Raw genomic sequence first — 23589 nt, forward strand, 5'->3', positions numbered from 1 at the left:
TCAGTATATATTCTTAACCACTAAACATTATCTCCTGTGTTAATGATTATATATTCTTGCTTATACCTTTGTCATTGTGTAATTTTTTTTTCAGTTCTGAGGACTGAACAAAGAACCATGTGAATGCTCAGCAGGCGCTCTACTATTGAGCTCTAATCCCTTATCCTTGTTTGTTCTTTAGAGTTTAAAATGTTTTAGACTTTAAACATGTTACACTTGATATGTTAGTTCATTTCACCTCGCTGTGACAAAATACCTGAAGAGACAACTTAAAGGTATGTAATAATTCTTTTCCATTCAGTTTCAGAGGTTTCAACACTTAGTTCTTGGACCTGCTTAATTTTAGCTAAAGGCGAAAGTGTGTTTTACGGCATTAGAATATGGCATACAGTATTCAAGCCACCTGGATAAGAAGCTAAGATGCTTCAGAAGATAAAAAAAATAGTCTACTGCTTTCAGACAGTTCCTCATTATTATTATATTAGGAATATCTCTTACTTACCTCTATAGTTATGTTTACTTTATACATGGAACTATTTGGCATTGGTGTATGTAAATGTAAAGGAATTGTTCCCTTGATGAATATAGAGTTATATTTTGTGTTTCTTCATGTTATTGAAGTCTTACAATTTTTTGTTGTATGTGTGGACAACAACTCTCATTTGTTTTCAGATGCCACCAACTTGGCTATAATTTGTATAATTTAGTATTACGGTATCTGTAGAAATAGACAGTAGAACAGAGTTTATCATAGGCTACTGCATTTGAGTAGCTGTGTTGGGAACATGTTTGTAAAAATATACAGAAATCCATTTAGACAGAAGTGAAGTTCTCATCAGAGTTATTTTAATATGGTAAAAACTATTATTAGTGAGTATTGAATTCTGAATAAAATAAAATGAGGTGATGTGAAGTGTGTTACACCAAGGAGACAATAAATGTGGTAATTTTGTTTAAAAATTATATCTCCTATAGTATGTATGCAACATTTATGCATAACTCTGCATTCCCATTTTAATAAACACTCAAGTAAATTTTAAAATTTAAACAAAGATTATTAAAAGTATTTAAATTGTCAATAAAATTTGGACCCAAAATAATTTATATGATCCCCAAAGTTTGTTAAGATATCAAAGAGATGTTTGGTAGAATTGGAGCTTAATAATACACATGCTATACTTTCTCTAGAGAACAACTTCTAACATTTCAAGCAATTAATAGAGTCTGTCCTTGGAGGAAATTAAAATATCTACCCTTGCCTCCTTCAGTGCAAACATATACTTGACTGAAGATTTCTACTCTGTTACCTACTTTATACCCTAAGGTACTGGGACTGTTTAGATAATGAAAGAAAATAAAACATTTATTTTAATTAAGAGCTTTGACAATTCAAACTTAGACAGTGATAATGACACTTACTTGTAATTACCTAATCTCAATCTTTGTGAAACATATAAGTTTAAATTTCCTGGTATAGATCATGGAGAAGAGAATGTATTATTGACAACAGTACAAAAGTTGACATTTCTCAATGAGTGCAGTTAGAGTAAGAGAAGGAGATGATGTAGGTACTCAGCTTCACCTTTACAAAAATGAGAATAGCAAAATCCTGTATAGCTTAACACTAGGAAGGTGCAGCCTTTTATGTTACAAGAACTATAGTTTCCATAAACACTGTCTATCTGACTGTCACTGTTGAATTCTCTCATTTTTTTTTTTAAATCTAGAGAAAATTTCCAATAAGAACTATTTTCTGGGAAATCTCCACCTCTCCTCTCCTGATCTTCAATAAAATGTAAGCTCTTTTAGAATTACATTATAAAAATTATATCTTATGAAGTAGAGTATATATTTTTCAGACACTTTCAGGCTATTATCTCATATTTGTATAACTACACTTAGTGACTAATAATTCTCATTAATGTTGTAATGATGACACCACTTTAATATCTATAATATATCTACCATTGATATGATTCTTAATAATATTAGTCTGCTCAATTATCTTCTCGTATTACCAGTCATTTTAAAGGTTCAGGAAAATATCAAATGAAGTTGAGAGATGTTGCATTGACAAGGTTATACATTTAACACAAATGCTTTAGAGTTTTCATGTAGTTGTATATGATTAGAACATAGTCATCACCTGTTAGGATAAGAAACAGTCTTTCATTTCTTTATTTAAATTTATCCAATTAATTTTATATGCTGTGATATGAATTATGATTCCACACCACTGACTTAGTTTTCTGAGGAATTATGACAACTAACATATTTATCTTGAACCAGTTCATATTCCCAAAGATGCTAGCGGTGGCTCATCACATGCTGTCTTTTGAAACTAGCTATCACATATTTCATTTAACTATAAAGACTACTTATTTCTGTGTTTGTTTTCAGGATGGCAATCTGGAACACATCCTTTGTATACACGTTTTGAGACTGACATTTTTTAGTCTCCTGATATGTGTTTGTTCAGCACATATAACAGTCACCATTTGAATTCCCTGAAATCATAAGTGATGAGACAAAATTGTCACAACATTGCCTATTATGGATGCTGAACAAACACACATTGGAAGTTAGTTGGTGCTCTTATATCATCAAATGAATATGAATCTACAAATGTAAGAGGGACAGAAAAGAAAGCTTATAGGAAACTCTCCTGATTTACAGAACCTGTGCCTTCCTGCCTTTCATCTATTATTTTCCTTTACGCTATCCTCTCAATTCTTATCTTAAACAAGACAATTGTTATATACGGAAACGATATATTGTATTTTTCCATTAAAGTATTTATTTTTTCTTACTGATTAGTGGTGCTCCATTTTTCTCAGAACTAACATATTTCTCTTTCAGACTGAACTCGTAATTATGCACAGATTTTCTCCATAGATTTGTTCTTTTGTGTATTAGTAGCAACTCAGTAAGCATTCATAATAATGATCTTCACTTTCATGGAGAATTCTCTGACTTCTCTTTGGATGATTAAAATCTTTTCCTTTTAATTTCAATTATTTACTCATACATTTATTCTGTTTACTTTCTTATAATATACTCTCACTTAAAACATAAACATCATACTGTAATGTATACATGTTCTGTTTGATTTTAATGGCATGCATTTGTTTATTTCTCTTATTTATTTACTCCACGTTTGGGTTTTTTTTTAATATTTTTGGAAGAATTCTTCCAAAAACTCTCTCTGTGAGTAAAAAGGAATCATAGGCATAGTCATTAACTGGAAATGCTATATTTTAATCAAAATGGTAACTGAAAGACAGGACTTTTTATTATTATAACTCCACTCATGGCCTACCTCAATTCAAGAGCAATATGCTTCAGTGATTAGCTTGCACAGTAGGCATTGCATATCACAGGAATTATAGTGGAAATGATTTCATATCCTATTATTTTGCTCTTCAATCCTAGTATGTATGCATACTTAATATTTCTGCTGTACAAGACAGATAATTGTAGTACAGAATATATAAACAATTTGCTCAAGGTCATAAAATCATTTTGCCAGTGTTTTTATATGTCAAGTCATAAAAAATAATACTCAAGGGACCCAAATCTAAGCTCTACATTGTACATGGAAAGATATATATCACAAAGCAGAAATTTCTAATCAGCTTTCAGAAAAATTATGGCAGCATTCTTTACTGATAATTCTCTTTTTTTACAGTCATTTTTAGAGAGTACTAGAAATGTTACCAATAGTTGCATGCTAATTTTACTATTTCATATAAACTGTAGGAAAGATGGGATTTCTCTGTAACATCTGTGTGTATATCATGGATTTTAATCCTCTTTGTGACTAATACTGTCTTTTGTTTTCCTCATTCCTTTCACTGTTTCCCATTTCATTTTTATGTCACACTTCATTAAATATATTGATTTTATATATAAAAGGAAGAATTCAACACATGTAAAAGGAAAATGAAAGCAAAGACTCAAGAGAAACAACTATAATATAGTTATGATGCATCAAGTAGCAACACACATTTCAAAATAAAAAGTATATGTCCCCATGATAGCAATATAAAATAAAGGCATAAAGAAAATATAAAAGAAAATATATGAATAGCTTCCATTACTTTGGATGAGTTATTTAAAACCAAGCAAGCAAGCAAACAAAAAAACCTCTTGTCCTCAGATATATAAAAAAGAATTAAAGCTAATAAATTGATAATAAAAGGGAGATTTCTGTTAGTTTAACAGATGACTGAAGAATTAAGCTTTTTAGGAGAACTGGTTGATCCTTGACTCAGAAAGTCATATTACTCTATGTAAATCCACACAGAGAATAATGATTCCATCCTAGGGACAAAGTTGGTAGAATTTGCAGCTGGACATCTACTGAACATTATTTTATTTCCTCCTTTTTTCAGAAGACAGACAAGCTGCATGGAAGCTGAGAACTTTACAGCCACGCAACATTTCTTCCTTACTGGCCTTTCAGAAGATCCTGAAATGCAGTTTGTTCTCTTTGGACTGTTCATGTCCATGTTCCTGGTTACCATGTTTGGAAACCTTCTCATTATGTTGGTCACCAGCTGTGACTCCCACCTTCACACCCCCATGTATTTTTTCCTCTGCAACCTGTCCTTTGTTGACATGTGTTTAACCTCCACTACCATCCCCAAAATGCTAGTGAACATTTACATGCACACTATGGAAATCTCCTACACAGAGTGCCTTACTCAAGTGTATTTTTTTAATAACTTTCTTGGAATGGATAATTTTCTCCTGACCATTATGGCCTATGATCGCTTTGTGGCCATCTGCCACCCACTTAACTACACAGTCATCATGAACCCTCGAATCTGTGGCCTCCTGGTTCTTTTGTCTTGGATCACAATGTTTTGGGTTTCCCTGATTCATATGCTACTAATGAAGCAACTGAAATTCTCTATTAGCACTGAAATCCCACATTTCTTTTGTGAACTCACTGAGCTTCTCAGGGTGGCCCACTCAGATACCCACATAAATAACATTTTTCTGTATTTGGTTACTGCCCTGCTGGGTGTTTTTCCTGTCATTGGGATAGCTTTCTCTTATTTTCATATTGTCTCTGCTTTATTGAAAATGTCCTCCATTGGGAACAAGTACAAAGCCTTTTCCACCTGTGGATCTCACCTCTGTGTAGTCTCCTTGTTCTATGGCACAGGATTTGTGGTTCACCTTAGTTCTGCTGTAGCCCATTCATCCAAGAGAAACACAATCACCTCAATAATGTACACTGTTGTCACCCCTATGCTGAATCCCTTCATCTACAGCTTGAGAAACAAGGATGTAAAGGGGGCCTTAGGAAGACTCCTCAGAAGAGTCCATTTTTGTCCTTGATACATCACTGACATGAAAGCAAAGGTAATTATTGTAAATTTGAATATGGAGAAATTTTTCTTCCTTGGATCTTTTAAATTCCTACTATTCTCTATTGTTTTTCTTTTGTACATGTTTTAATTACTTTCTTTCTAAGACCAATTAATTATTTCTTAAATTTTTCTCCCTATATTATACATAAATGTAAAAGTTTGACAAATTTTCTTATAGATAGTTCTAATGTTTGAAGTTATAAAATCTATAGAACTTGTATCAGGAGCTGATCTGATTTTCTCAATGGGTATTGCTTGTGGGGAGGTGAGATAGCTCAGCAGGTAAAGAGCTTGAAGCTCAAATCTGGGAATCTAAGTTCAAAAATGTTATTTGTGTAAAGGTAGAAGCAGATAATCAACACCACAATGTTGTCCTCTGACCTCAACATGCACACTGTGGCATGCATATGCTCATAAAAATGAATTTAAAAATTTAAATAAATTGCTTAAATAGTAATATTTCTCATCATAGTTTGTATTTGTATCTTCTTAGGAAACAATGTAAGGGAAGTCACCGAACCCATATAGCTATCACTATAAGGAATGTGCTTTCTGCTTTACACATTTGAATCTACTAATCTGGCAACGTTTCTTTGAGTTGTTTTCTCTTTTTAATGTAATTTCTGAAAGTAAAGTACTAAATTAGTATGGACAGCTGGAACTTGACAATGAGTGCATGTCCATATATCATACATTCACTATCCTAATTTTTGTAAAAACAACTGAATTTTGAACATGAAAGATGGAAACTTTGAAAGGATTTTGCCCCACCTTATATTTAGTTACGCAATAACTGGAGACACTCAGAGAAGTTGCTTCATTCTTTTCAAACCTTGATTTTTTCCTTTTATCTTCACTCGTTTCCTGTTTTCTATGGCTCTGCCCTCAGGTCTTTTCTCCTTTTTTCCTCTTTCCTTCTTCCTGCATTACGGCTGTTGTTCATTAATTGTTTATGTTTATGAGTGAATATTTCAGTTTACACATCCATTCTACCCTCTCACCTACTAATGAGCATTTCACTCATCTCAACCACTTATCTACTGTAAAGCATAAATTCATTTGTTTCAATATTAACTCCATTAACTATGAACAGAATAAATAGATGATGGTTCAATCACAGCATAGGATTGGCTAGCAAAAGTGATAGTCATGTTTTTATAAATATCATACTCTCTTATGTTTGTTTACACAATGAGAAAATTTCCTAATAGTGAACTTGACAAAAATCTTTCCTTATCATACCCTGAGTGTGTCAAATTCTTTGGCAAAATGTATAAGAATAAGAGATTTGGCTCATGCAGCAATTTTATATATATAAACGTTTGAGTAACACCTATGATTTTATTGTACCTGACACTGCATACTTTCTAATGTGTAAAGGTTCAGCTCTTTTTCAATTTCTTGTCAAACTTGTTATTTTCAAAATCACTAAAAGTATATTGATACAAGAAACTTTGGGTTTCTACCTCTTAGACAGACTCTACAATTTCCAACTTTTCTGGAATTAGAATAAAAGCAATTAGAGAGAAGCTTTCCTTTAAGATAAGGGATGGGGAAAGCCATTGAAGATCTCTCTCTTCTACTTTGTGGCCCAGTTGTGATCTCAAAGGAAGCCCTTTTTTTCACTTTCCCGAAAGGTAGTGGTTAAACAACACCATCAAGGACTTTTAAGAGCAGAAATGAAAGTGAGAAATGTGGTAGATTGGAAGTAGGTTACTAGTATAATAGGGAAGGTATTGTAGAGAATTCACACTGTAGATTACAAGAGCAAAGAGACATTATTGAGTACACTAAAAGAGAGAAGTGAGCTGAGCAATAATTCAAGTGTTTTCTGGCAGCATATGGCAATGGGCTCTGTGGGTCTCCATTTTTATGAATAGGGTGAGTTTCTTTTACACAGTGTCCTGGCATGTAACAACACCATGTGAAGAAGAGCAATCCAGATTGTCAAGTTTACAGTTCTGGGAGGTAAGCATGAGCCCTTGTGCATGCAATTTTCAGGTGTCAAGTTTCTGCCATGTAAGTGCTAGTCATATAAGCTAGAGTCATGCAAATAAAAACAGTCCTGGTTGATGAAAGTTAAGATGTTGTCAGAGATTTTATCATTGGGTGTTAGGTTGCAGATCTGTGGTGTTTGGTCACAAGATTCTGATGGTGGCAGGTTTGTATTCCTGGAATAAACCTGTGATAATTAACTGATGGACACTTGCTTAATTTTCTGGTTCCTTATTTGTGGCCTTACCTCCATAAGAAAAGATACCTCTCAGTGAGTTCATTATGTTGTAGGAACATAGGAAGAAGTAAAGTTAGAGGCAAAACAAAGAAAAATGTCCAAGTTTCATCCAACTAAGAAATGCAGCTTATAGAGATGGCCTGGAATCTGAATATCATTTCTGCACTGGAGAAATCCTTTCCACCTCACAGCATACTGTTATAGTACAGTGCTTGTGAGGCATCTTAAGAAAGTTGAGTCTGAGATTGTGGCTTTGGGAAACAACTACACTTACATTTTTTGTTTCTATTAACTCACAGTATCATTTATATACTGATAAAATTGACTCTTGGTGTATTAAAACAAAAACCACTGAGTGTTCCTTTCAGTGGAATGAGAGTATAAAAACAAAAAGTGACCAAAGTCACTTCTATCTGAGAACCATCAAATTCAGAAATTAGCTGTGGGAGTTTTGGGGACAGGAGACAGAATAGATGGTTGTACGCAATTTTATGTGGCAGGTAAGTATAAGAAAATGGGTATAGTAGAAGTGATATGAATGGGATCCATGGCTAATCCTACTTTTCAGTGAGATGGTTGAAGCAAACATCTCAGAAGACACCATAGATATATATCTGCACCAAAGGAACCAGACTCAACACAAACATAAGAGTACAGATAAAATTAAAGAGAGTAAATTGCTCCTGACAGAATTTATGTGTTCTATCTCAGGCTATCTTGTGAATTGGGCATAGGTTATAACAAACTTCCTTTGCCTACAAACTACATCCTTATGTTGCTAATTGAGCCATGCAAAGGAAAAAGGCATAAGTCATATAGCACACAACTTTATTCTCCTTTTTCCAAAGGCATGTAGCAAAAAAGTCACATAAAGAAAATATAATTAACAAAGAGTTATTACTTTCATTTCTACTCCTACAGTAGACCAGGAATGAAAAGAAAGGAAACATGTACTTGCTTAAACATGAGGCTGCACCTTTAAGGCAGTGATTGCTCCTAAAATGATTCTAAAGCCTAAAGATATCATATCATGACTTTCTGAAACAGAAAGTTTAGAAAATGTAGGGGAAGAACATGAAGGTGTGTGTGTGTGTGTGTGTGTGTGTGTGTGTGTGTGTCTTGAAGGAGGTGAGGGAGGGGAAATAATATGCTAAAAATATACTGCATGAAAAAAATTTAAATACTAGCTTTGCTACGGCCCAAGAACAGCTCCTAATGTATGGTATTAACAGTTACTTGATTTGTCCACGCTTTTTGTCACATACACTATTTTAAACAAAAATTACATAATGTGACACTTCCCTCCAGTACCCCAAATCTAATTAATAAAAGTCCATGTTTTGAATGTAAGTCTTTCCTTCCATTTAAGGCCCTGTTTAATCGGGGTTTTGTTTGTTTATTTGTTTTGTTTTGTTTTGTTTTTGACACAAGGTCTAACTATGTAGACAAAGCTAGCCTTGAACTCAAAGTTATTCACCTGCCTTCTAAATGTATGCTCCACCATACTTGGACAGTTTTTAATATATTATACCATTTCTGTTCATTGTTCTTTTCCTTCTACCTAGAATCCCAGTTATTACACTTAAAGCATTCTTTTGAAGAAGAAAACCATGCCTAGTACTAGAAACTTGGTCAAGCACCAAGGGCTAGTGAGGTTATAAATATTGAAGAAAAGCCAAAAGCCACTTTACTAAGCCAGCACAGTTCCTAACTGCATTCTAAATATTTCTCCTTATACCCACAGATGAGTGTAGGTCTCACCCTCTTCAAAAAAGCGACTACTTACAAGGAATGATTATCGTTACAGAAAATGACAGAAGACTTTTTGGCGCCCAGTTCCAACTGATATATTTATAACACAATTCTAGCACCTAAGGCTCGGGGAACACTGTGGAAGGGAAAACACTGTAAAAGCCAGAAATTTTCTGTGAGAGTTCATCTCCTAGAAATGTCAGAGAAGCTGCACCTATAAAGTCTCATCAGCATGGCTGCCTAAACAAGACATGAACAAAGATGACACCAATATATATGCTGACATAAAAGGGAGAAATCTCATGGAGCCTCAACCCTAGACAAAGAATAATCATCAAATAAGGAATGTCAAGCATGAGAGTAATAATTTTCACTAGGAAAGAGGACCCAGATTAGTTATCCAATGCCAGTTGGTCAGTCCTGACCTGGAATTGTATCTATTCAAGTAAAATTATATAGACTGAGCAGGTTGTACTCATATGCTTAGGCTGTACTTATATATTTATTTTTAAATTATATAACTGTCAAGGTATCCTTCCATTCCTTTTCTTCTTAAAAATGTCTCAGGAAATATGAAGTAGAATTTCTTTCTCTTTATAGCACTACATTTCTGTAATGATTTCCAATATCTTCAAAGAGTACTCATTGGAATTATTCTAAATATGATGACTCTTAATATTTATTTTTTGCTCGTAGAAACTAACTCCTCTTTAAATTTCATAATAAAATTTCAAAATAAAGTAAAAGAGTATTTCCCTAGAAGAAGTACTTCCTCTTCTCCTATCACTGTGTACATATCACAAAATAAATACAAATATTCCCACTCTTTTATGTTCTTCATGCCCCAAGGGAGATGAATTCTGTAGAGTATGGAATTAAACTCCACAATTTATTTAATGAGGACATCTGAGAATTCAAATCTTTAGACAAAAGAAACTTTAAAACATGCCACTCCTATTCACACATCCCATCCTTCATCTTTAATTCTCTGGCATAAGCCCTTACAAAAACCCAACTAGGCTTCATAAGGACAATTAGAATGAACAATAGCAACAGTGAACATGAACAGAGGGAGGTTTTTTCATTCTGATGAGGCTCAGAAATGAGCTAAAAAAGGAGTGATACATGCAATACATACTATATTTCTTTAGTTCATAACAGTGAAATCCTGAACTTGAGAATCTTCAATTCTGACATCACTCAATTCCTGCGCTCTCTCTCTCTCTCTCTCTCTCTCTCTCTCTCTCTCTCTCTCTCTCTCTCTCTCCCTCTCTCTCTCTCTTACAATCTCTGTATATTTAAGTGAGTCCCATACTTCCTTCATCCAATTATTCATTTTCTAAAGCATACATTGAACATGTATTAAATATGTGACAGTATTTTTATGCCAAGTTTTTATTACTTATTTTAAAGTCAAAATACTTTGTGAGATATTTGATTTATTCATAGCCCTTATGAGTTCTATATTATAGTTATAATTTCAATTTAATATACTCCAAGTATCCACTATTAATTCAGTATTTCCAGTATTCAACATTCAGTCCAATGTTTTATTTTTTATTACTTGAATTTATTCATTTGTTTTACATCTTTTCCACAGTTTCTCCTCCCCTTTCTCCTTCACTGCCTCCACCCACCTCACCTCTGCACCCTCTAATTTACTCCTCATCTGTCTTTCTTCAGAAAGGGTCAGGCTTCACATGGGTGTCAACAAAGCATGGTATATCAAGTTGAGGTAGGACTAAGCTTCTCCCTCATTTTAAGACTTGGTAAGGCAACCCAATATGAGGGATAGGCTCCCAAAAGCATGGAGGGGGCAGGTCACCAAAAGCAGTGGTTCTTGTGACAAGGTAGTATTGGTAAAGGGATGGAGGAGACCAATTCCTAGACAGTAAGCCAGTAATGGTGATTCCTTCATGTCATTTGTTTCAATTCTTGCTTCCAGATTCCTGTATCTAATTCCATTTATGATGGGTTGTAATTTGTAAGGTGAAATAAACCCCTTTCTCCACAATTTTCCTTTTAGTCATTGTATTTATAATGCCAATAGGAAGAAAACTAATAAAGGAGCACAAGTGAAGCTGTTCGGAATATGCAGCATTAGTTACATTCTAGGTCCCAGAATAGTGATGATGTCAGGGTTCTTGAGATGCCCACTAAGGACAGCAGCAGATATGAAATAGAGCTGCCTTGATCCTAAAGAGAAGCTGTGTGTGTGCTAAAGGCGAAAGTGTAAGAAAAGTGGAGTTGTGTATGTCCTTTGAGGCCATAAGTTCATGACTGAATTCCACTGGGTGGACACTGTGATACTTACATTTTTGGAGTTTTGTTTTGCTTTGATTTTATTATGTGTCTCCTGGCTCATACCTGTTGAAGAAAAAAATAGCCTATTTTTTCATTTTACAGGAGCCTACAACTGAGAGACTTTGAAATTTTATTTACTTTTATTATTTTTATTTTTTGTTTATAATTTTTTCATTATTTTGAGTCAAGATGCGCATATACATTAATATCTATAGATAACTACTTCCAGCATTCATTTCAAACATTATGCACTTGTACATGCATTATAAAAGTCCAATACGCTTTTGATTATGATTCTTGACAAAAGACAGTAATAGAGATATTAGAAATTTTAAATATACTTTGAAATTTTAAAATGTTTGAATTTTTAAAGACTGTGGGAATTTTTTAATTACAGTATGCTTTGTATTATGCTATAACCATTAAATCTTGAGGATAAATAAAAAATGAAAAGTTAAAGCTTAATACTGATGCATTTGAGTGAACAAGTTAACAAGGATTCAATTGTGTTGCTTAGATTTTTGTCAACTTTACACAAGCTAGATGGTTCCGGAAAAAGAAAATCTCAACTTAGAAAACGCCACCATTAAAATTTCCAGTAGGGTTATACTTGTGGATTCCTGGGAACTTTCCTAGCACCCAGTTTCTCCCTATCCCCATGATGTCTCCATCTATTGCTATATCTCTTTCATTGCTCTCCCACTCCATCACTGTTCCTAGCTTAGACTACTAGCAATAGTGGAGAGGGTACCTGAACTGGCTTACTCCAGTAACAGATTGATGAATACCCTAGCTGTCATCATAGAACCTTTCTCTGGTAACTGAGGAAAGCAGATGCAGAGATCCACAGCCAATCATCAGGCTGAGCTCCGGGAATACAGTCGAAGAGAGAGAAGAGGGATTATATGAGCAAGGGGCATCAAGATCATGGTGGGAAAACCTACTGAGACAACCAAACCAAACCAGGGGAACACATGAAATTTAGACCAACACCTGTGGAGCCTCCATGGGACTGGACTAGGCCTTCTGCATAAGTGAGACAGTTATGTAGCTTGATCTGCAGAAGGGCCCCCCTAGCAGTAGGATCAGGGTCCATCCCTAGTGGATGAGCTGGCCTTTTGGAGCCCACTACCTTTGGTGGGATACCTTTCACAGCCTGTAGGCAGGGGAAGGGCCTTGGGCCTGCCTCTGCTGAGTGTACCAGGCTCATCTGACTTATATTAAAAAACGTCACTTCCCCTAGTACTTCATGCTTCGTAATAAAGCTCTATTCAAAACTGAAGGCAGAAATTATAACCATAAAACTGCAGGTTAAATTACTTAGAGGCAGTATTTACCAATTTACAGTTTTGGCTTCTTTGTCAATAATTAGGTGTTCATAGGTGTGTAGATTAATTTAATTAATGTAGATTAATTAAAATAATTAAATTAAAATACTGATGTTATTATGAGAGCAGGATGTAACCTCCACAGCATTTTCTAACAAGCATCCAACCTCAAGGGCATTGGCCATGAAACTAGATTTCTATTCCACAGTCTGCTCAGGAACCTTCAATGTCCTTATTATTTAAGATATAGACAAACTGGTTCAGTATGGGAATGAATACAGTACAATCCTGACCAACAAAATCTTTCTGGGTGTTTGTTATACAGAAACACAAGGTAAAATTCAAGAGGCTTTCCATAAAATAAGCAATCTTACATCTGTCAGAATGGCTAAGATCAAAAACATTGAAGACAGCATATGTCGGAGAGGATGTGGAGCAAGGGAAACACCCCTACACTGTTGGTGGGAATGCAAACTTGTACAGCCATTTTGGAAATCAGTATGGTGGTTTCTCTGAAAACAGAGAATTAATCTTCCTCAAGACCCAGCTATACCACTCTTGGGCGTATACCCAAGAAATGCTCAATCATACCACAAGGGCACCTGCTCAGCTATGTTCATAGCAGCATTGTTTGTAATAGCCAGAACCTGGAAACAACCTAGATACCCCTCAACTGAAGAATGGCTAAAGAAAATGTGGTACATATACACAATGAAGTACTACTCAGCAGAGAAAAAACAGTGACATCATGAGGTTTGCAGGCAAATGGATGGAACTAGAAAATATCATCCTGAGTGAGGTAACCCAGACTCAGAAAGACAAACGTGGTATGTAACTCACTCATAAGTAGATATTAGATATAAATCAAAGGATAAACAGACTGCAACCCACAGCTCCAGGGAAGCTAGTTAGTAAGGAGAACCTTAGGATGGACACATGGATTGCCCAGTGATGGAGAAATGGATGAGATCTACATGAGCAAACTGGGGGTGAGGGGCAAGTGATAGGGGAATGAAAGCTTAGGGAGTGGGACATTCAAGCTGGAATTTGAACAGAGTGGGTTAGCAAGGAAACAGATACCATGATCAATGAAGACTCCACGGGAATAGGGAGAAGCAGAGTACAAGGGAGGTTTCCAGAAATCCACAAAGATAACTCCACCACAGACTACTGGCAATAGTCAAGAGGATTCCTGAGCTGGCACACTCTGGTGATGGGATGGCTGAATACCTTAACTGTCATCAAAGAACCCTCATCCAGTGTCTGATGGAAGCAGATGCAGAGATCCTCAGCCAGGTTCCAGGCGGAGCTCCCAGGAGTCTAATCGATGAAAGAGGAGGGATTCTATGATAGCAAGGGATATTGAGAACATGACTGGAAAAAGTACAGAGACAACTAACCAAACTAGTGGAAACACGTGAACTGTGAACCAATAGCTGAGGAGACTCCATGGTACTGGACTAGGCCCTCTGGATAAGCAAGACAGTTGTTTAGCTTGAACTGTGTATGGTGCCTCCAGGCAGTGGGATTGGGACCAGTCCCTAGTGCATGAGCCAGCTTTTTAGAGCCTAGTGCCTATGGTGAGACACTTTGTGCAGCCTTGGTGCAGGAAGGAGAGGCTTGGACCTGTCTCAGCTGAATGTACCAGGCTCTGCTGACTCCCCATGGGAGACCTTGCCTTGGAGCAGGTGGGAATGGGGGGCGGTTTGGAGGGGAATGCTGGGTGGTGGGAAGAGGGAGGACAGGGGAATCTGTGGTTGGTATGTAAAATGAATAGAAAATCTCTTAATAAAAAATTTATTTAAAAAAATTTTAACAAATAAATAAAGGGGCAATAAATGCAAGGTAGATGTGGCAATGCACAGCTTCTATTTCAGCACTTATAATGTAGAGACATGAACACAATTCAATAATATTCTTGGTTCCCTGGTTACTTTCAGATCAGTTAGGTCTACATGACTATCTTAGTCTATATTACCAAAACAAAGGAATGTTAAAGAAAATGGATTCTCAAGAAAATGAAATGAAATAAATAACTGTACCCATGATCATACTCTTGAGTTAATAAGGAAGCCAGCAACACTTGTTCACACTGATAATTCCTTTTTTTATTATTTAAAGTCTTCAAGTTTATAACAAACTGGAAAATTTCTGCTAATTATTACAAACTTATACTTATCTTCAGAGTCATATACTAATCAAAAATATAATTTAGTTCTAGGACTTCAATTTGCTGACTGTAGTATGTTGGACTCTATAGCTGTGTCTCCTTGTCCTATAGCAGTTGCATCAGAAAATTCCCATCTGAAATAATATTACTTTGATGTACTGAGGTGGTAGAATCAAACTGGGAACCAGACATTGTGGCTCACACAGCCTGATTTCATTAGTTTATAACATAGCAGAAATCAAACCTGATTCAGTAGTTATGTGTCCATTATATGAAGGCTCAGTAGGAAATTTGCTTCATTATCATTATGAAATCATGAAGTGGTACGGTCCAGTTCAACAATAATTGGCCTAATTTCAACTATGAAGATGGTGAGTTTATAAATGACAGCCTGAATGTCTTCACCTACAACTTGAGAAAATGATCATCAAAAGTGCCCTGAGTAGACTCTCTACTAGCACGTCGACACCATAAAACATGAGGCAACTATTCCAGTATAGTTGGGATAAAAGGGGATGGGGCCTAATTGTAGGCCAATTGTACCCAAATTTCTAAGCAGTCTTACTAAATAAAAAGCACAGAGCCAAATATAGGAGTGAAAGCCTTAGAGATCAGGGAAATAGTTAGAGCCACCAACCAACCTTTCCTCACCAGCTCTGCAGCTTCCAAAATGCCACAACTTTCTGTCTACCCAGGCTTTTATTTCCTTGCTATTCTGTCCTCTCATTGGCTCTTAGCCCAGCTACCTCACTTCCTTGTCACTGCCTGTCTGTACAGACCTCCAGGTCTCTACGGTTGGTACTAAGATTAAAGGCGTGTGTCACCACACTTGGCTCTGTTCCCTAGTATGGCGTTGAACACACAGAAACCCTGCCTGCCAAGTGATCCAATTAAGGATGTGTGCTACCACTGACTGACTTTTGTGTTTACTTAAAATGGCTTGCTATTTCCTCTGATCTCCAGGAAAACTTTATTTATTAACATACAAATAAAATATCACCACATTTCAGCACAAATAAAATATCACCACAGCCAATAAATCTTGCCTTTTAACATATTAAATTTATAACTTGAATTTTATTCATAGTCAATGGTAATTTTAAGATTGTAATACTGATACGAATGACTTTGTCAGTGTATCTTTCTACTTTCAAATGAACTACACTTATATTTTCACAAAGATGTGAATGAATTTGATATAATTGAAGTGTGTTTATTTGTTTATAATCATAAGTGGTTTGGGGTACATTGTCCCCATATATAATCCCCATTTGCTGGAAATAACTACAGCCCATACTGGCCAATAATTAATAAATTAATTTCTTTTCATCATAAATTGCTGGATTACATTACAGATGTGTACCAAGTTCCTGGCCATTAATGGAAACAAAAACAGATAGAATTTTAATATACATAGGATCATATATAGAAGTTCATACCTAATATTTTAATCTAAGTACAGAGAGTCCTATTCTTCCACAATTAAAGTCAGGAATTCCATTGAGACAAGTACAATCTGTTCCCATTTGTGTAATTAAGAGCTGCTACATTGAACCTCTAAGGCCATGGAATGATCAATAGTCAGCCTGCAGAAGAGTCTGACTCTGTTTACATGTCTCCTGGAGACAGAGAGTGGGACTTCATCTGACACTAGTTATGACAGTGTTGGGATCTACATTGCCTTATCGTGACCCTGAAAGAGAAACTTGACTAAATGATGAGAGATGGTATATATGGGAAGGATTATGGCAAGTCTTCAAGCATGACAATTTTGGGAGGCAGAGGAGAGAATACCAATCAATGTAAACTATTTTATTATGGGGATTATGGCATTTGAAGTGAGATGTCATACATCTTATTAAAAAATGTTTCCACAAACTCTGGTTCTGCTTTACATTGGCATGTCAAAAAGACATTTTAGGTAAAGGAATACCAAAATTTCAAATTCTTATATTCATACTCAATCAGAATGGAAAACTATCTTGCATAATTTCTGAAATTTAGAATATGTTCATAAATACTGTGTAGCTTGAGTTTTCCTGCCTGGCCCACAGTCAGGACAAATCTCTATCACCTGCCAGTCCCACAGCCTCAGACCCGACCAAGTAAACACAGAGACTTATATTGCTTACAAACTGTATGGCCATGGCAGGCTTCTTGTTAACTGTTCTTACAGCTTAAATTAATCCATTTCCATAAATCTATACCTTGCCACATGGCTCGTGGCTTACTGGCATCTTCACAAGCTGTTTCTCATCTTGGCGGCTCTCAGTGTCTCTCTGACTCAGCCTTCTACTTCCCAGCTTTATTCTCCTCCTTGCCCCGCCTATACTTCCTGCCTAGCCAACGGCCAATCAGTGTTTTATTGATTAATCAGCAACACATTTGCCATACATCCCACAGCAAATACTGTTTGTTGTTACTATTAGTAATTGTAGCACACTGTATCTACATAAATATTTGAACACCGAGTAATATGTGCACCTAACCTAACACATTTTGAAGGCCTTGAAATGACTTCTGAAATTTAAATCATGGCATCAGTAGTTTGGATATTTGGATATGTAAAAATATTCAATTAAATATATTGATTTTTAAGACAGTACTGCTTGTCATTTTCCTAAAATATTTTAAAAACAGATTCATACAATAATCATATAAGGTAAGTATTAATTATATGTCCTTTACATGAGAAAAGTGACAGTATTCACAAGTAAGCTTAAATCACTTTTATCCTTTTACCTTTGCACATGTGCTTTACTGTGGGGTTAAATTAGTTCATGTACTTTGTGTTTATTTTCCCCCATTCATATACTATGACCTGACAAAATACTCAGCTCTGTTTTCTTTGAAGCAGATGAGGTTGAAGTAGACAGTCATCCACACCTCAATAAAGATGTGCATGCAGTATGTTAATTTAGAAATAGTAGACTATCATTCACATTTCAGTAAAGGTGTGCATGCAGTTTGTTAATTTAGAAATAAGAAAGTCTGGACTTGGGCTTGTGGGCTTTCCTTGATTCTAAGGATTTCAAAAATAAGTCACACGTCTTACTGTCATTAAGAATTTGACAATGCTAAATTATAAGATGAGATTCAGTAAAACCAGCAACAACAAGAAAAAGCAAATGATATATTATCTGTCTTGATATAAATAAATGTTTATTATTTTTTAACTTCCATACACTTTAAATTTCTAAAGGTACTTCATATGACATTTGTTTTTTAACCAAGAATAGTGAATGACAATACCACATTTGTTGTCACAGATATTATATAATTATCTTTGAATAATTAAACCACTTTTATGAATAATTGAGCATTATCAAAGTCAAAGCTAGGAGTTACATACTATATAATTTTAAAAATATCCACCTAAAAGGTAAGTCAGAATGATGCTTGATTTCTGGAAGTAACTGGCATGCTACAATGCATTAGGGGTATAAATAATGAACTTAATTTTGAGAAAGTCCCTTTCTACACAGCCCAGGCTGTGTCAAAATATTTCTGTTATTCTGACAAATAGACATTAATTGAAAATCATACTAATGTCTATTTGTGTACATAACATTAGATTTAATAATTATGTTTTTAAAGGTAGCATTACTTTGACCATATTCACTCTCTAACACATTCTTCTGTTCATCTCCCCTCTCAACGTGTTCTCCTCCTTTTCTAAAATAGTAGTCTGTCTAGATTTTTTCTTTTGTCTCAATATCCCAGACAACTGGGTTTACAAGCATACACTGATATGACTCTGTTAACTAATTTACTGTTCTTATAGTACTTCCAGCTCTTAAACCATATTTTTATATATTCCATGGTACAGGGGATGATACCATCTTAGTAGAATAAAGTAGGTTGAGTAATGTACTTCCTAATTTCCTGAATTTGAATGATGCTTTTCATTAGAGGGAAATAACATTATTTCTACTTGTCAAAATAGAGTGTGTTTAATTTCATTTTGGCTATAGACCGCTTTTCTCTAATGGTTATGCTTTCCTAACCAGGTTCAAATGAATGTAGATAAATTATTTTTGTACAGAAGGAAGTGGATAACACACAAAGCAGTAATGACAGGCTTCAAAGATTGCCTTTGTGGGACCCAAAAATACTTTGCTAAGAATATGGATCACCTCAAATGAGAGTATTTGTGTTTAAATTATCTGGAATTCAGAGTTAATTTATATTTTACCTTTTTTACAATTATTTCTTTCCTTTTCAAAAAGGTTATGATGAAAATGAAAACAAAAAACCTAACACATGTTTCAGAATTCTATCTTCTGAGAGTCTCTGATGATCCAGAACTGCAGCCCATTCTCTGTGGGTTGCTCTTGTCCATGTACCTGATATCAGTCCTTGGAAACCTGCTCATCACCCTGACTGTCAGCTCTGACTCCCATCTCCATACTCCCATGTACTTCTTTCTCTCCATTCTGTCCTTGGCTGACATTGGCTTCATTTCCACCACAGTCCCCAACATGGTTGTGGACCTTCAAATCCACAGTCCAGTCATATCCTATGTGGGCTGCCTGACTCAGATGTCTCTTTGTGTCTTTTTTGCATGTATGGATAATCTGTTTCTGACTGTGACGGCATATGACAGGTTTGTGGCCATCTGCCACCCCCTGTATTACACAGTAATTATAAACCCTTGTCGCTGTGGCATCTTAGTTTTAGTGTCATTTTCAAGTAGTCTTTTTGACTCCCTGTTTCACAGTTTTGTTGCCTTACAACTTAAATGTTTCAAAGATGTGGAAATTGCTAAGTCCTTCTGTCACCCTTCTCAGCTTCTAAATTTAGCCTGCAACAGCACATTTACTGGTAGTATACTTAAAGATGTAATTAGTGCTGTACTTGGTGTTTTTCCCTTACCGGGGATCCTTGCCTCATACTTTAAAATAATTTCTTCTATTCTAAGAATTGCCTCTTCAGGTGGGCGGTATAAAGCCTTTTTCACCTTTGGGTCTCACCTAGAAGTGGTGTGCTTATTTTATGGAACAGGACTTGGAGAGTATTTTGGTTTAGTTTTGTCTCACTCTTCTGGAAGCAACGTGGTGGCCTCATTAATGTACACTGTGGTCACACCCATGCTGAATCCTTTCATCTACAGTCTGAGGAATCAGGACATTATCAGTTCCCTAAAAAGGCTCCACATTTGTGTTGTTTAACAACAGGTCCCACGGACTCAATTTAAGATACAGGTTAGAGAAATTAGAAAAACTACCCACCTAGAACTGTGAATACTCTCTCATTGGATCCATACTGTCTCTAAAGGTTGGTGACTTTAATCTAACCTCATTTATCCACAACAAAAGGATGTTTTAGTAGAGTGGAAATTGGGGAATTTAGTTATTTTTGTTTATTGATTTAATTTTTTGAAAAAAGTCTCTCTGTATAGCCCAGGCTGGCCTGAAATTTCTATATCTGCCTCTGCCTCTTGCATGATAGAATTAAGGTTTATGCCACCACACTCAATTGAATTTAGTTGTTTTTAAATTTCCCCAAAATTCAGTTTGGAAGGTACATTAAATTTAATAAGTAGATGATAGCAAAGGTTGCTGAAAATTGTAAATGGGAACAAACTGGGATCCTGAAAATTGTTACAGTCATCTATTTTTCCTATGAACACCTTACAATGTAAAGATTGGGAATAAAACCAATTGAAACAAAAAGCAAATGGGAAGAAATTAACAAAATTTATATTGTAACTAAATTTACTTCTGAGTAGAGGAATGATCTCACCACTTTTGTGGACATTCTTTTGTTCATTTTCTCCTCCTCTGCTTCTGGCCTATGGTCCTCTTCTTCTTCCTCCACCTCCTTTTCTCTGTCTCCTCTCCTAAATCAAATGCAATATATGAACTGACCTGACAATTTATAAGCACTGAACTTTGAACTTCAAATATTTTGCAGAGTAATCATCCTGTGTGTCCAACACTACAGTTTGACTTGTCCAAGTATGAGCTCCATTCCAGTGTCTCCTCTTATTTTTTTAGAATGGTCTTACCTTCCCATGTCAGTCAGGAAGAGGATGCCTTAAGGCTTTATGCAGCATAATTCAGCATATGTGCATGTGAACTACATTTCTTGATCCTTAGCCATAACTGCTACATTGAAAAATCAGTCACTGCCCAGGGAAGTAAGGAGAATGTCAAAAGCATTGTTTCTTCATCATCAAGACTAGCACTGAGCACTGAACAGAAGGACACTCTCAATAAGCCCATCCCTAAGAAGTGAAAAATAATTTTAGTGTGATTATGAAAACGAGCATGGGGATAAAGCAATATCTACAACATAAACAATTATTAAGGATTTCCAAGTCTTCTAAGCTCATGAGCTCTGTTGTATATATCAGTCTGTCTATCTATCTATCTATCTATCTATCTATCATCTATCTATCTATCTATCTATCTATCATTAATCAAGTTCTCTGCTTGTCTTCCCTATTTTATATGTGTCATGCTAGTTTTATTTGATATATAAGAATATGGGACTGGAGAGATGGTTCCATGGTTAAGAGCACTGGCTATTCTCCCAGAGGACCCAGGTTCAATTACCAGTACCCATACGGCAGCTCACAACTTGCTGTAACTCCAGTTCCAGTGGATCCAACACCCTCACATAGACACACATGTAGGCAAAATACCAATGCACATAAAACAAAAATAAATTATTAAAAAAGACACACAGAAGAGCTGGAAGTCAACAAAGCAGAGCATATATAACTTTTCCCCAAATATGGACAACAAAGATTTTGAACAATATCACTCCTCACAAAGAGCCTCAGCAGGTTTAGTCTTAACTTCCATTTTAAGAAATAGAAAAAGGGAAAAAATATATAAGAACAGAAATTGTGTGTAAATTATTGTAGTTTTTGAGGACAAGAAATCTGGAATCGTGTTTGAATTTGTGGCATCTGTTCACAGATCATAGACTGTGGGTAAGAGACAGAAGCATTTATTTTTCTGTTGAGAGCTCAAACCATCTGTATTTTACTTCCTTTTCACTCCAATATGAGAATCCTTCCTCGTTTGTACACTTTCATATAAGATTTTTCCATTGTCATTCACAGGGAAGATCAGTGGGATGAATGTGTCTTTTGAGTAACAGGGGAAGTAGTTAAGATCATTGGAAGGAAAGAAAGGGAAGCAGCAAGAGGGGTGCAGTGAGAAAAGGAAACAAGAAAGAAAATATGTATGGAAATGCTGTTAATGAAGACCTTCCCTTTTTTTGCTAACTGAATCATACAAAGTAATAAAGTTAGATATTAATGATGAGTCTCCAACTTGTAATATTTATGCAAATTTTAAATTATGAAATCTATTTAACAGTTAGAAAGCCATGTTGTAACATGGAACAAAATAGGAAAAATACCCTTTCACATATATTTAGTAACACTGTATGAAATTGTTCCAAATAAAAGTGTATCAAATAATTTCACATATTTGAAATATTTTATATATTAAAATCACTGACATTGATTTCATAATACTGGAACATCTGTAGTTTTAGCAAATATTAATATATGAGCTTGATAGTTTTATGTAAACTTGACAAGCTAGTTATATGAAAGGAACCCTAGTTGAAAAAAGAAAACTTAGTAAGATCTAGCTGTAGGGCATTTTCTTAATTAATGATTGATGTGGGAGAACCCAGTCCATTGCACATAGTGCCATCCCTGGACTGGTGGTCTTTAGCTCTATAAGAATACAGGCTGAGCAATCTATGAGAAGCAATCCAATAAAGAGCACCCCTCAAGGGCTTCTGCATCATCTCCTACCATCAACTTCCTGCCTTTTTGAGTTCCTATCCAGCTTTCTTCAATGATGAACAGTAGTGTGGAAGTGTAAGCCAAATATTCACCCAACTTATTTTTGGTCATGGTGTTTCATCACAGCAATAGTAGCACTGAGACAATGTGTTTAATAACAAAATGGTTATTAACATTTGAAGTCCACAAAATAGATGTAGAGGAACCACATAATAGTTTTCAATTATGACAGTCATTTTACTTGTTTCAGAAATATTTATCATTGCACTAATACATACAAAATGTCCCATATATTGAAACTAAACCAAGACTATTACCCTCTTCAAGTGCACAAAAATATTATGTATGGATTTATTTAATATTGACATATAACTTGATCATAATAAAAATTAAATACTCATTATCCTAGAAAAGATAATAAAATAATAATAATAATCTTTCTAGACCCTTAAATTGACTGACATACACAAAGAGAAACAAACACACACCAGTCCCCTGCCAGCATACAACACTGATAGGTAAGAGACCCTCAGAACGTTTGCCTCCATCATACACTTCTCCCTCACCTCGAGCACTGGCACAGACAGGTGAAATAGCCACAAACCTTCCACTTCCAATATTTATTAAATCCATTTATATTAGTAAAT

At 35.4% G+C, this 23589-nt stretch overlaps 2 protein-coding genes across 2 annotated transcripts; both read left to right on the forward strand.

Annotated features, from left to right (window-relative positions):
• The first annotated feature begins 4400 nt into the window (after positions 1-4400).
• LOC131914095 (olfactory receptor 7D4-like) lies at positions 4401-5393 on the forward strand. Its single transcript, XM_059266689.1, has one exon. The coding sequence runs from the start codon at positions 4411-4413 to the stop codon at positions 5347-5349; it is 939 nt and encodes a 312-aa protein (XP_059122672.1). The 5' UTR covers positions 4401-4410; the 3' UTR covers positions 5350-5393.
• Positions 5394-19400: 14007 nt separating this feature from the next.
• Positions 19401-20339, forward strand: LOC131914096 (olfactory receptor 7E24-like). Its single transcript, XM_059266690.1, has one exon. It carries the CDS (start codon positions 19401-19403, stop codon positions 20337-20339), a length of 939 nt encoding a protein of 312 aa, XP_059122673.1.
• The last annotated feature ends 3250 nt before the right edge of the window (positions 20340-23589 follow it).

Source organism: Peromyscus eremicus, chromosome 7 (genome assembly GCF_949786415.1).
Source record: "Peromyscus eremicus chromosome 7, PerEre_H2_v1, whole genome shotgun sequence".
NCBI lineage: Eukaryota > Metazoa > Chordata > Mammalia > Rodentia > Cricetidae > Peromyscus > Peromyscus eremicus.

Coding starts and splice junctions, on each gene's coding strand:
- LOC131914095 (XM_059266689.1), top strand. CDS start 4,411: ATGGAAGCTGAGAACTTTACAGCCACGCAACATTTCTTCCTTACTGGC.
- LOC131914096 (XM_059266690.1), top strand. CDS start 19,401: ATGATGAAAATGAAAACAAAAAACCTAACACATGTTTCAGAATTCTAT.